Source organism: Capricornis sumatraensis, chromosome 1 (assembly GCF_032405125.1).
Source record: "Capricornis sumatraensis isolate serow.1 chromosome 1, serow.2, whole genome shotgun sequence".
Lineage (NCBI taxonomy): Eukaryota > Metazoa > Chordata > Mammalia > Artiodactyla > Bovidae > Capricornis > Capricornis sumatraensis.
In genome coordinates, this window is record NC_091069.1 from 228,125,250 (window position 1) to 228,138,728 (window position 13,479).

Consider the following 13,479-nt stretch of genomic DNA (forward strand, 5'->3'; position numbering starts at 1 on the left):
TTAAGTAAAAGGTGGCATATAAGTAAATATAGTCTTATTTACAAATCAAATATATCTAATTTGATTAATACTATATGTTTTTTAATATTTTGTAGCTAAAAGTTGAGGCGCCTCCTGGAGAAATAATTGGATATGTTTATCAATATTATCACCCATTTTTGCCAATGTTTAAAATAAAAAATGAAAATAAGGAGAATTTAATGAAAATCAGAGGGCCATGTGTGGTTTCTAGCTGTCTCAAAGATCTAAATTTTAATGTGAGTAATTCATTATGTTTTAGGATATCATGCTCAAATTAGTTAATAATTTGATACTTTTCTAATGCAGGTAGTTAATTAAGGTGATTAAAACAAAATTAAACATGTTATAATTATTACTATACCTATTTGCTTAATTTTAAAATTGAATTTCTAATTCATAATTTCTTTGCTTAATTAAGCCCTACAGTTTGTGAAGCTTATAAGGCATCTTTTAATCTATATTTTAAGTGTTTAACTATCAAACAAGAAGCTTTGTATCTAATGTTTGAAAATATGGAAAAAGAAAATTACCTTTATGTCAATAGATAATGACATAATCCAGCATTAATTATAACTAATATATTAATGCTAAATTTTATAAAATTCTGAAATTGCTATGATATAATTTTGTTAATGTTTTATGTGCTTACTGATTTACTTCTCATAAAATGGCCAACATTCAGATAATAATTTAGGAAGTAAACTACTACATATAGTTAATAAAACTAACCCACTACAGTTGTTTAAATCTGTAGATTCCTAATCAACAGAGAATATTGTCTTGGTATGATAAGATATTCTATTTGAAAAATGTACTGCTTGTCAGCCTTTTATCAAGGATACTTTGCTTGTTTTAATATCTGAAATGTATAATCAGAAATTTGGACACAGCCTAGTTAAAATACTACCTGAGTTTTTTCCTCCTCTAGAATTATGTCAATTCAGTTTAGTGATGCTAATTCTGATTGGCACTTGCATGCACTGATTAAAGAAGGCATACTTAAAAATTTAATTATAATAATAATGCTTTATTTGAAATTTTAATAAAATGAGCATACAGGACTCTTATTTTTCTATTTCAAGTTGAAAACCAGTGGAACAGGGTGTTCTGTGCTTAAAACTCTGGAAGGTAAAGCTACTTTGCCTCATTTTTTAATAATACCAGTGTTTTATCTCATTATGGTACAGTAAATTGTACTTTATTCTACTGTCTTAAGAACTTTCTTTAAGGTATTTAATATACTTCCTATTCCTTCTAAATTTGAAACAAAGCCATTTTATAGTTGGCACTTGTAGGTAGCCTCCAAGAGTAAGGAACAAGAAAGGGAGGTAATGATTCTGTGAGAAACTCATCTTGTGCACAAATGTGGGCAAATCTTTTAATACTTTTGGTTATGAAAAAGAGGAGACATGTAAAGGGGCAGCTGGTTATAGAGCAGGACTAGGGTGTGGCAAATAAGATGTTTATCTCAGGAAAAAAAATTACAAGGGGTATCAAAAAACCTGATAATTAAGATAAATGATATTTAAATATATTTTTAACATCAAAATTAATGCAAAAGTCTATTATAAACAAATATCAAACTTTAGATAAGACAGAAACTAACTCTGCATCTATATGACCTGTCTCCTTGTATTACCATAAACCTGTTCCTGAGTGGGTCAGGGCACAGAGTGGACAGGGAGGTATATTTATGAAAGGTGATTCCTTAGTACGCTTTGATTTTAAAGGAAACAAGCCAAATTGGAGGAAAAATGTGGAGAAACAACATAAACTGAATATTTGATGAACTTTGTCTCTTACTTGGTATGGAACCTAAGGCATATAGGGAACTGGTCTTGAACAGGCGTAGAAATGGCCCATTCATCACACTAGAAAGGAAGCAGGGCGTGTTGGTACAGATAGAATAACTTTCTAGGCTGGTGTCTGCAAGTTTAGTAAGTTCCTGCCCAGTTGCTCCTATTTTCTCCTCAGTGGAAACGATAAGCTATTTTGCTGAGGGTAATAGGGAAAGATGTGTTCAGAGTTCTGGAAAAACTGGATGTTTGACATAATCATGTAAAAATCTTCCATATTTCTATTCCCCAATTTCCTTAGCATTACTTACAAGGTTAGGCAGACCTAGTCCTCCATACCTCTCTTTTCTTACTCATTTTTCTACCACTATCTCCTTTACTCATTTTGTTCCAACCATGTTCCTTCCTAAATCAGAGCCTTTTAACATATAGCTGTCTCTTTCTAGGAGGCTCTCATTTTCCCTGTTCCTCTGTCACTAGGAATTTCCCTATTCCTACCAATCCTCCAAATCTCAGCTCAAATGATGCTTTGCCTAAGAGGTTTTCTCTAAAACCATCCCTCCAGTTCTTTCAGTCTGCCTATTATCTCCCTATTATACTCCATCATATCACACTTCCTTTCCCTTCTGGCATTCATTACAAAATAAGCAGTGGAATTTATCACAGATGTATTGTTTTATATTTACGTGAGTATCTCTTATGTTGAGAAATAATATTAGCTGGTATGAGAAGTTGTACTCTAGGGAGTCTAAATGAGTAAAGGAAAAAAGGGCATGAGGAAATTGGAGAGGGATTCAGAAAATTAGGATCTCTTAGGAAAGAGTTAGCTGTGTAGAAGAGTTGAAAAGCTAGTGGTTTTCTTTCACAATTAAATGGATTCTCCAGTCAAATTTAAGCAAATTATATATATATTAATATAATTTTATATAAATGCATTATATATAAAACATACATATATATATATACATAATATATGTATGTATACACACATATACATAAAATCACTTGTATGCAATCAATTTGAAAATTTTCCTTTAGGTAGACATTGTCTGTACATGTTTTTAGAGGCTATCTTCTGATCTTATTGAATATTCTTTTTATTTCAGGGTACATCATTATTATATTATAACTCATATGGGTCATATGTAATTACTAAAATTGATGTAGGAATGCCTGTTGTTTTTATTTCAGGGGTTTTAATCTAAGATTAAAAATATTTTTTTTAATTTTAGTTATTGTCCCTGGATGAAGAAATGATTATTGGTAAGATTTCAAATCAGTGGGTTGGATTTATGAGAGAACTTTGCACCAATACCAATACATTTGGGATCCAGTTTCCATTTGATATTGATGTCAGAATAAAAGCATTGATGCTTGGAGCAAGTTTCCTCATTGTGAGTCTATTTTCATTCTATTTTAGCTGCACATTAATTTTCTGAGATTATCACTATACTTTTGCTATTATTTCTCCTCAAATCACCTAGATCAATTGCAATCTGTGCTTTTGGTCTAGTCCTAGGTCCCCAAATTACATCATGGATTGAGTGTTCACACTGCAAAGGAAATAAAAGCGAGAATGTCCTGGAAATGTGATCATTAGAGTTGAATTCCTTTGCCCTAATGAAAAATAAGAATACTTCACTGAAAATAAGAATACAATGTTTCATTCAATGTAATTTACTGTTATTTTTTCAGTGGTAAGAATCCATTTGCCAGTGCAGGAGACTCAGGAGACTCAAGTTCAGTCTCTGGGTCAGCAAGATCCTTTGGAGGAGGAAATGGCAACCCACTCCAATATTCTTGCCTGGGAAATCCCATGGACTGAGGAATCTGATAGTCTATGGTCCATGGGGTTGCAAAGAGTCAGACATAACTGAGTGACTGACCACATACATACACCAAGAATTTAAAATTTTATAATAAGAACTTTTTTAAACAGTTCATTGAAAAAGGTAATATTGCTCATTTGGAGGCCATAGATATGTAGAAATATTTTAAAAGAATTTGTCATTCTTGATTTCATTGGGTCTTAGGAGAAAATGAATATAGCAACTGTCTTCATTCTCCAAATATTATGAAATAACAGGAAATGGCAGAAGAAGTATGCAGGGATGTGTCATACAGTATTAAGTAATTTGGAGAAAGAGAAAAATAAACAGATTAGATAGCAGATCAAATGTAGATGAGGAAAAAATTAGTGAACTGGGATATATAGTTGAGGAAATTATTCATAATAACCTACAGAGACAAGGAAATATGAAAGTCAAGAGTCTCACGATAGGATAGGGAATAATAACTGCTAAAAAAAATTTCCAGAAGAAACTAATTCAGTGAGGCAAAAAGGACAACATATCTTAAGTAATATAATTAAAAATTAACACCTATATAAATCACAGTGAGGTAGCAAAATAGTAAAGAAAAATAAGTAACCAGAAAGAAAAGAAAAATCTACTACAAACAAGACTGACAACTGTCTTCTTAATAGAAAGAGTGGAAGCCAGACAGAATAGAATAATATCTTCAAAGTACTGATTTAAAAAACAATTTTAACTCTCAATTTCAATTTTCTTCAAGAATATCTCAAGGAGAAGAGCAAAATAAATAAGTTTTTTTTTTAAAGTACATTTTTTATTCACATAGACCATTTCTAAAGGAAAGAATTCAGGAAGAAGGGACATAATCTGAGAATAATCATCTGAGGTTCAATAATATGAGCAAATAAAATGCTAACTATATTTGTGAATGTAAATCTGTTTTTACAAATAAATATCAGAAGAGGTTCAAGACAGCAGTGTAAGAACCTCTTGAATTCACCTCCTCCCATGGGAACATCAAATTAACTCCTACATATGGAATAATTGTGGCTTCTCCAGTGGCTCAGAGGTAAAGAATTTGTCTGCAATGCAGCAGATGAAGGAATCATACATGACTGAAGTGACTGAGCACACACACATGTACATGGAATATTTCCTTCTGAAAAAAATGCTGAAAACTAGCTAAACAACTCTTCAATGATGAAGGATAAAAAGATCAATATAGGATGGAGAAACAGATGTGTTCTCACCAAAAAAAAATGCACATCTGGTGTGGAGACACACAATTGGGAGGGCTCTCACAAATACAGAGCTTATCCCTAGAAGCAAAGGGTTGGTGCCCTACTTCAGGCACTCCAAGTCTTGGGACCTGCACTGGAGAAATGAGCCCCCAAACATCTGGCCTTAGAAACCAATATGGCCAAGGTTCAGGACATTGAAAGTGCTGCAGGGAACAGAGATTCCTCTCTTAAAGGGCTTACATGCAGACTCACCCCAAGACAGCACATAAACTGCAGTTTGAAAAACATCTAAATGATATTAGCTAGTGAAGGGGGTTCACTAGCTAATCTTAAAGCATGTTCTAGAGGGAAGAGGGCCTGTGGGACTTTCCAGATAAAGTTGCTAGCATTTTATGCTCTTATGTTCTCATTCTACATTGTAAGGGCCAGCACTAGTAGGTGCCAGTTTTGCTACTGTGCTAGTGCTGGTGGTCATACTCTGCCAGCAGCCTTGTTAAAGCCAGCAGGCATGCCTTGGTTCCAAGCTCAACTGCAGTCCTGCTAAAGCCAACAGATATATACAGTCAACACAGGGGGATACCCCTTGATCACCTGACTCTGGTGGCCAGGGGTGCTTGGGCTTCTGGGCCCCAAGTGACTGAAACAGTCTGAGAGATAGTTCTTCACAGGCTACCATGTGCCAGACCATGACATAGACAGGAGGCTAAAACATAGCCCTAGTCTTCCTATGAAAAAGTCTTCTTTACTTGGGCTGGAGTCTCAGCTTGAGGGACAGGTTTCAAGTTTACCATACATCTAGAGGCTATGAAGTTGTTCTCAGGGAACATAGGCTGGGGGGTTCTATTTTTGTACTCTCAGTCTTGCTTCAGCTCAAATTACTCACTAAGAAGGAGGTTACACATTCATCTAGAGTCCCAGTATCTGCAAATGTCACCAAGGGATACACCCAAATTACTTGGTTTGGAGTCCAGCAGGGTTTATGACTATACTCCCAAAGAGCTGAATATATTTACATACCCTAAAAACTGCTGCTTGAGGATATGGCATCCAGTGAGCCTGTAACTAGGTCCTGACAGATTCCTCCTTTGAACACTGAAAAGTCTTGATTTCAACCACTGGAACCTATCAACAACAAATCTGGGTGCTTAGATAACCACAAAAGTTTGAGAGATAACTAACAGCAAGGGTTAGGTAAATGATAAGGTTCATCTCCTATACAAGACCATTCCTTCAAGACTGGGAGAGGTAGCTGCTTTGCCTAACATAACACAGAGTCAAGCAAAATGAATAAACAGAGAAATACACTCCAAATGAAAGAACAAGATAAAACATCAGAAAATAAAATTTAATGAAATGGAGATAAATAACTTACCTGATAAAGAGCTCAAAATAATGGTCCATAGAAATGGTCACTAAACTCAGAAGACTGAATGAACACAGTACATTTTTATACTCTGCAAAAAGAAAACCATTAGAACTAATAAATAAATTCACTAAAGTTGCAGGTTACAAAATCAATACACAAAAACCTGTTGTGTTTTTATACACTAGAAATGAACTATCAGAAAGATAACTTAAGAAAAGAATCTCATTTACAAGGACATCAAAAAGAATAAAATAACTAGGAATAAATTTACCAAAAAGTGAAAGACCTGTACACTGAAAACTATAAGACACTGATGAACAACTGAAGAAGACAAATAAATAAATGGAAAGATATTACGTGTTCATGGATTGGAAGAATTAGTTCAGTTCATTCACTCAGTCATGTCCAACTCTTTGCAACTCCATGGACTGCGTAATGCCAGGCTTCCCTGAACATCACCAAATTCCGGAGTTTGCATAAATTAGTGTGCATCCAAGTCAGTGATGCCATCCAACCATCTCATCCTCTGTTGTCCCCTTCTCCTCCTGCCTTCAATCTTTCCCAGCACCAGGGTCTCTTCAAATGAGTCAGCTCTTTGCATCAGGTGGCCAAAGTATTGGAGTTCCAGCTTCAGCATCAGTCCTTCCAATGAATATTCAGGGTTCATTTCCTTTAGGATGAACTGGTTGGATCTCCTTGCAGTCCAAGGGACTCTCAGGAGTCCTCCAACACCACAGTTCAAAAGTATCAATTCTTTGGTGCTCAACTTTCTTTAGTTCAACTCTCACATCCATACATGACTACTGGAAAACCCATAGCTTTCACTATATGGACTTAATATGCTGTCTAGGTTGGTCGTAGCTTTTCTTCCAAGGAGCAAACATCTTTTAATTTCATGGCTGCAATCACCATCTGCAGTGATTTTGGAGCCCAAAAAAACAGTCCGTCACTGTTTCCATTGTTTCCCCATCTATTTGCCATGAAGTGATGGGACCAGATGCCATGATCTTCATTTTCTGAATGTTGAAGTTTTTTTCAGTCTCCTCTTTCACTGGTCCATATTTCCTAAAGTAAATAGAACAAATAATCCTAAAATATATAGGGAACCACAAAAGATACTGAAAGTCAAAGCACTCTTGAGAATGAAGTACAACACTGTGGGCATCATGCTCCCTGATTTCAAATGATATTAAAAAGTCATAGTAATCAAACTAGTATGATATTTGTATAAAAACAGATACATAGATAATGAAAAGGCATAGTAACTTCAGAAATAATGCATGCACATCTGATTGATTTATGACAAAGTAGCCAAGAATATACAATGGGAAAGTATTGGCTCTTCAATAAATGTTAATAAAACTGAATAGACACATGCAAAAAAATAAAATTAGACTACTGTCTTATACCATTCACCAAAATAACTTAAAATGTTTTAAAGAATTAAATATAAGACCAGAGACCATAAAAATCCTACAAGAAAACACAGGTGATGAATTCCTTGATATCGTTCTAAAGGAGGAATTTTTGGATCTGACTCCAAAGGCAAGGGCAACAAAAGCAAAATAAACATGTGGCTTTATTTCTTGTTTTTTAAGGAATCTCCATACTGTTTTGAATAGTGGCTTTATCGATTTACATTTCTACCAACAGTGCAAGAGTTTTCCCTTTTCTCCATATCCTCTCCAGCATTTGTATTTTGATGTAGATTTGTATTTGTAGATTTTTTTATGACGGCCATTTTGGTGTGAGATGATACCCCATGGTAGTTTTGACTTGCAATTCTCTAATAATAAGCAGTGTTGACCCAGCAGTCCCACTACTGGGTATTTAGCCTGAGAAAACCATAATTCAAAAAGACACATGTACCCCAATGTTCATAGCACCACTATTTACAATAGCTATGACAAAGAAGCAACCTGAATGCCCATTGATAGATGCATGGATAAAGAAGTTTTACACACACACACACACACACACACACACATATAATGGAATATTACTCAGCCACCCACAAAAAGAAATGAATTTGAGTCAGTTAAAGTGAAGTAGATGAACCTAAAGCCTGTTCAATGGAGTGAAGTAAGTCAGAAAGAGAAAAACAAGTATTGTTTATATATATATATATATATATATATATATATGTATATATTTGAGGGAAGCTCAAAAGGCAGGGAATATATGTATACTTATAGATGATTCATGGTGTTGTACAGCAGACACCAGCACAACACTATAAAGCACTTATCATCCAATTAAAAATAAATTTAAAAAACAACACATGAAACTACATCAGACTAAAAAGACTCTGAACAGCAAGGACACCATCATCAAAATGAAAAGGCAACTTACTGAATGAGAGAAGATGTCTGCAAATTTATATCCAATAAAAGTTAATATCCAAAATATAATTAGAACTCATACAACTCAGTAGTAAAGAATACACTAACAATATAATTTTTAAATGGGCAGAGAATCTGAATAGACATTTTTCCAAAGAAGACATGAACATGGCCAAGAGACACATGAAAAGATGCTCAACATCACTAATCATCAGGGAAATGTAAATTAAAACTTTAATGAGATGTCAGCTCACATCTGTTTCAATCACTGTTATCTAAAAGACAAGAATAACAAGTGTTGGCAAGCACTTGGATAAAAAGGAATCTGTGTACACTATTGGTGAGACTGTAAACTGGTACAACTACTATGGTAAACAGTATGCAGGTACCTCAAAAAACTAAAAATATAACTTCCATATGATTCAGAAATTCTACTTCTGGGTATTTACCCTAACAAAATAAAAACTTTACCTTGAAAAGATATTTGCACCCTCATGTTCATTGCAGCATTACTTAAAGTAGCCAAGTTATGGAAAATATAATGTAAATATAATGTAAAATGTAAATATCCAACAATAGATGAATGGACAAGGAAGATGTGGTACACTTATGATAGACTACTATTTAGCCATAAAAAAACACTGAAATAAGTCAGAACAAGAAAGACAAATATCACATGATTTCACTTGTATGTGGAATTTAAAAGACAAAACAAACAAAACTGAACCACATAAAGCTAATAGAAGAGATTGGAGAACAGGCAAAATAAGGGGAAAGAATCAAGATGTAAAAACTTTCTACTTATAAAAAAAATAAGTCGATATGATATATAACATGATGACTCTAATAATATTGTATTGCATATTTGAAAAGTGCTAATATAAAACATTTTAAAAGTTCTATTTACAAGAAAAATGTTGTAACTTTATATGGTGGTAGATCGTAACTGAACTTACTGCAGTGATCATTTTGCAGTGTATACAAATATCAAATCATTATGTTGTATATCTGAAACTAATACAGTATTTTATGTCAATTGTGTCTCATAAAAAACAATAGTAGCAAATGTCTAATTTGTGAGATCAAAAAAAGCAACACTAAAATAATAGGCAACAAAAGTAAATAAGCTGTGAGAAAATTACTAGAATTACAATGTCATAAGGTCTTTGTATTGTTCAGGAGGTGAATTAAGTACGCATGTTAATTTCATGGACAACCACTGAAAAAATGAAAGGACTTTATAAACTGCAAACTAGTAGAGAGGAGAAATAGGAATAAAATACAAGCAAGTAAACAAATGAGTGAAAGAATCTATTTCGGGGAAAGAGCAAGAAGCAAAAAGCATAGACAAAGTGGGACAAATAGAAACAGGAAATTAAAATGGTAGAAAAGAGCTACCTATTCAGGTATATCAATATGTCAATTAAATATATTCTATACAATATCTTGGGCTTCCCTTGTAGCTCAGTTAGTAAAGAATCTGCCTGCAATGCAGGAGACCCAGGTTCAATTCTTGGGTTGGGAAGATCCCCTGGAGAAGGAAATGGCAACCCACTCTAGTATTCTTGCCTAGAGAATCCCACGGACAGAGGAGTCTGGCAGACTACATACAATCCATGGGGTCTCAGGAGTTGGACACAACTTAGCAACTAAACCACCACCACCACACAATATCTTATAATACCTACAATAAATGTAAATGGCCAAATATTGCAAGTAAAAGAATAGATATGGTTTGATTTGAGTTTTAAAATATTCAGAGGTTCTATATAGGAGACAGACCTAAAATAAAGACAAAAAAATTGAAAGAAAGAAAAAATGGGATAAGTTAACAGAAAAATGCTAACCATAAGTAAGCTAATAAAGCAAGGTCGCTATCAGGAAAAAAAAAATAGATGTTAGGACAAAAAACACTATTAGGGCCAGACAGAGGGTAACTACATAATGATAAAAGTTTTACTCAGAAGATACAAAAATTCTAGGGTTCTGTGTACCTAATATAAACCTCAAAATATAGAGAAACATGTTATATAGTTAGTGAGAAACTCATCATCATAGTGGAAAATTCACACAGTTTTTAATTTTTACTCATTGTAGAAGACAGAACCTTAGTAAAATTATTTAAATTTGAACAAAAATATTAAGAAGCTTGATTTAAAGAATGTATGTAGAACTCTGTATCAAGCAAATAGATAATATATTTTCAACAAACAATTTTTTATAAAAATTTTTCTCATAGTAGGTCAAGAAGGAAGTCTCAACATGTTTCAGAGAATGGGTATAATTTGGATCTTAGTGTCTAAGCAAGTAACAGTAAATTAGATATTGATGAAGATACACATTTTAAAATATTTTGTACAGGAAAACATGTAAATAAGTCAGGGATAAAAAGTAACACAATAAACATTTTAAAGTACATTAAATTGAATAATATTATATTTTAAAATTTTTAGAATGCAACTAAAAATGTTAAAAAGAACAATATAGCTATAAATACTTTTGAAGAAGAGAAAAAAAGTGAAAAATTAATGAACCTAGTATCTATATAAAAGGTTAGTAAAAGAATAGAACAAACCCAAGGGACCATAAGGAAAGAAGTATTGAATTACTGATCAAAGATAAATGAACAAATAGCATTCACATATGTTTTCTAGATAGAAAAGAACTTTCAAAGCAATTAAGTCACAGAGTAAAAGACTGCTAAATTAGAATATCTTAACTTCTGTGCACGTGTGCTCAATTGCTTAGTCATGTCCAGCTCTTTGCAACTCATAGACTATAGCCCACCAGGCTCCTTGTCCATGGAATTTTCCAGGTAAGAATACTGGAGTAGGTTGCCATTTCCTTCTCCAGATCTTAAACTTCTGCACCTCAAGACAAATCATAATATTAAACTTTCAACAGCAGATAATAAAGTAGCTAAAATATATGATTCATAGAAATAATATCATTATATTAATAAAAAATTTTACTTAAGTGAGAAAAAAATCAAATCTCAAATGAAATGGATATATATTAAAAACTAATTAATACAGCCATTAATAAGGGAATACAGATAACCAGTAACTATATGAAAACATTTTCAAAAACCTATCAAGTAAAGGAATAAACAACAATGAAATATCTCTTTTAATTTTTTCTCCCAATCAGGTTACAGAAATAAGAAACTCAAGAGCTATACATGCAACTTTGGGGGGACAAACTGAAAATATCCATTAAAAATTATAATGTTGATATTTTTTCATATGTATTGCTTTCTTCCAAAAAATGAAGAGATGCAGACAATTACGTAGGGCTCCCCTGGTGGTACAATGGTAAAGAATCCACCTACAATACAGAAGCTGCATGAGATGCAAGTTCAATCCCTGGGTTAGGAATATCTGCTGAAGAAGGAAATGGCAACTCACTCCATTATTCTTGCAGAAATTCCATGGACAGAGAAGCCTAGCAGGCTATAGTCCATGGGTCACAAAAGAGCTGGACACAACTTAGTGACTAAACAACAACAGACAATTCTGTGTACACTAGTAAACAGAAATGTATACTCTATGTTGCAAAATTCACTCTAATAAATAAAAAATGTTAAAATCTAAAATGTAAGTTATAAGATTTATTAATCACATTATAAACTATCTATGAAGTAGAATGTTAATAACTCAAATGCTCAATGACATGAATATTCAGTGTATATTATTTAATGAAAAAAGTAGGATATAAGCATATTATAACACTAATTATGTACCTGGAAGAAATTTAAATCAAAATATTAATGGTAGATCTTGGAGAATTGAAATTATAAAATTTTCTCTTTGGTATTTCTATATTTTTCTGTATCGAGTATACACGAATGAGAAAATACAGAGGAAAATAAAGTAAGGTGAAATTAGTTGCTGTTCTCTAAGGGAAACAAATTAATATTATATTCAAATTTACTATTTTGGTGTATTAAGAGTAGTCAAATAATCATACTTAATCCCTTAGAAGTTGCCTGTTACTGCTATTAAACCAGCTTAATCATATTTGTGTTTCATTTTCATTCTAGGACTACATGTATTTTGAACTCTGGTCATAAGAGTCAGCCTGAAAAATCATGCCAGATATTACTGGCATTAAGTTTTGCCAGTCCTCACCAAAATTAAACAACTTTTACTTAGAATATATAATAAAGTTTTATTTCACTAAAATTATTTGTATGATTTTTTTCCACATAATAGGACACACAGCATTTAATTTTCTACGTACTGAACCACACCAAAAATTTAGGAACTTAGAAATGATCATTGGAACCAAAAATAAACAAATGGAATCTAATCAACCTTATAAGCTTTTGTACAGTAAAGGAAACCCATGAACAAAACAAAAGACAACCTACAGGCTGGAAGAATTTTTTGCAAATGATACTATCAACAAGGACTTAATTTCCAAAATATACAAATAGCTCATACAACTCAATAACAAAAATAACAAACAACCCAGTCAAAAAATGGGCAGAAGACTTAAGAGACATTTCTCCAAAGTAGACATACAGATGGCCAATAGACACATGAAAAAATGCTTAGTATCATTAATTAATAGAGAAATGCAAGTCAAAATTACAATGTTGTATCATCTCACACGAGTCAGAATGGCCATCATCAAATGACAAATAGAGAGGGTATGGAGAAAAGGGAACCCTCTTACATTGTTAGTGGGAATATAAATTAGTGCAGCCACTATAGCAAACAGTATGGAGGCTCCTTAAAAAACTAAAAATAGCATTGCCATATGATCCTGCAAAGCCACTCCTGGGCACATATTTAGAGAATACTCTGAATTCATAAAGATCCATGCACCCCAATGTTAAAGCAGCACTGTTTACAATAGCCAAGACATGGAAACAACCTAAATGTCCAATTACAG

The 13,479-nt window shown here is 33.1% G+C and overlaps 1 protein-coding gene across 1 annotated transcript in view; it reads left to right on the forward strand.

The window, feature by feature from the left end:
• Positions 1-12,719, forward strand: part of LOC138093116 (phospholipid scramblase 1-like) — a 33,323-nt gene extending 20,604 nt beyond the window's left edge. Inside the window, exons 4-7 of the mRNA XM_068989231.1 lie at positions 96-257; positions 3,050-3,211; positions 3,513-3,514; positions 12,623-12,719. Coding sequence (XP_068845332.1) covers positions 96-257; positions 3,050-3,211; positions 3,513-3,514; positions 12,623-12,719 — 423 coding nt within the window. The remainder of the gene's footprint in view (positions 1-95; positions 258-3,049; positions 3,212-3,512; positions 3,515-12,622) is intronic.
• Positions 12,720-13,479: the final 760 nt, after the last annotated feature.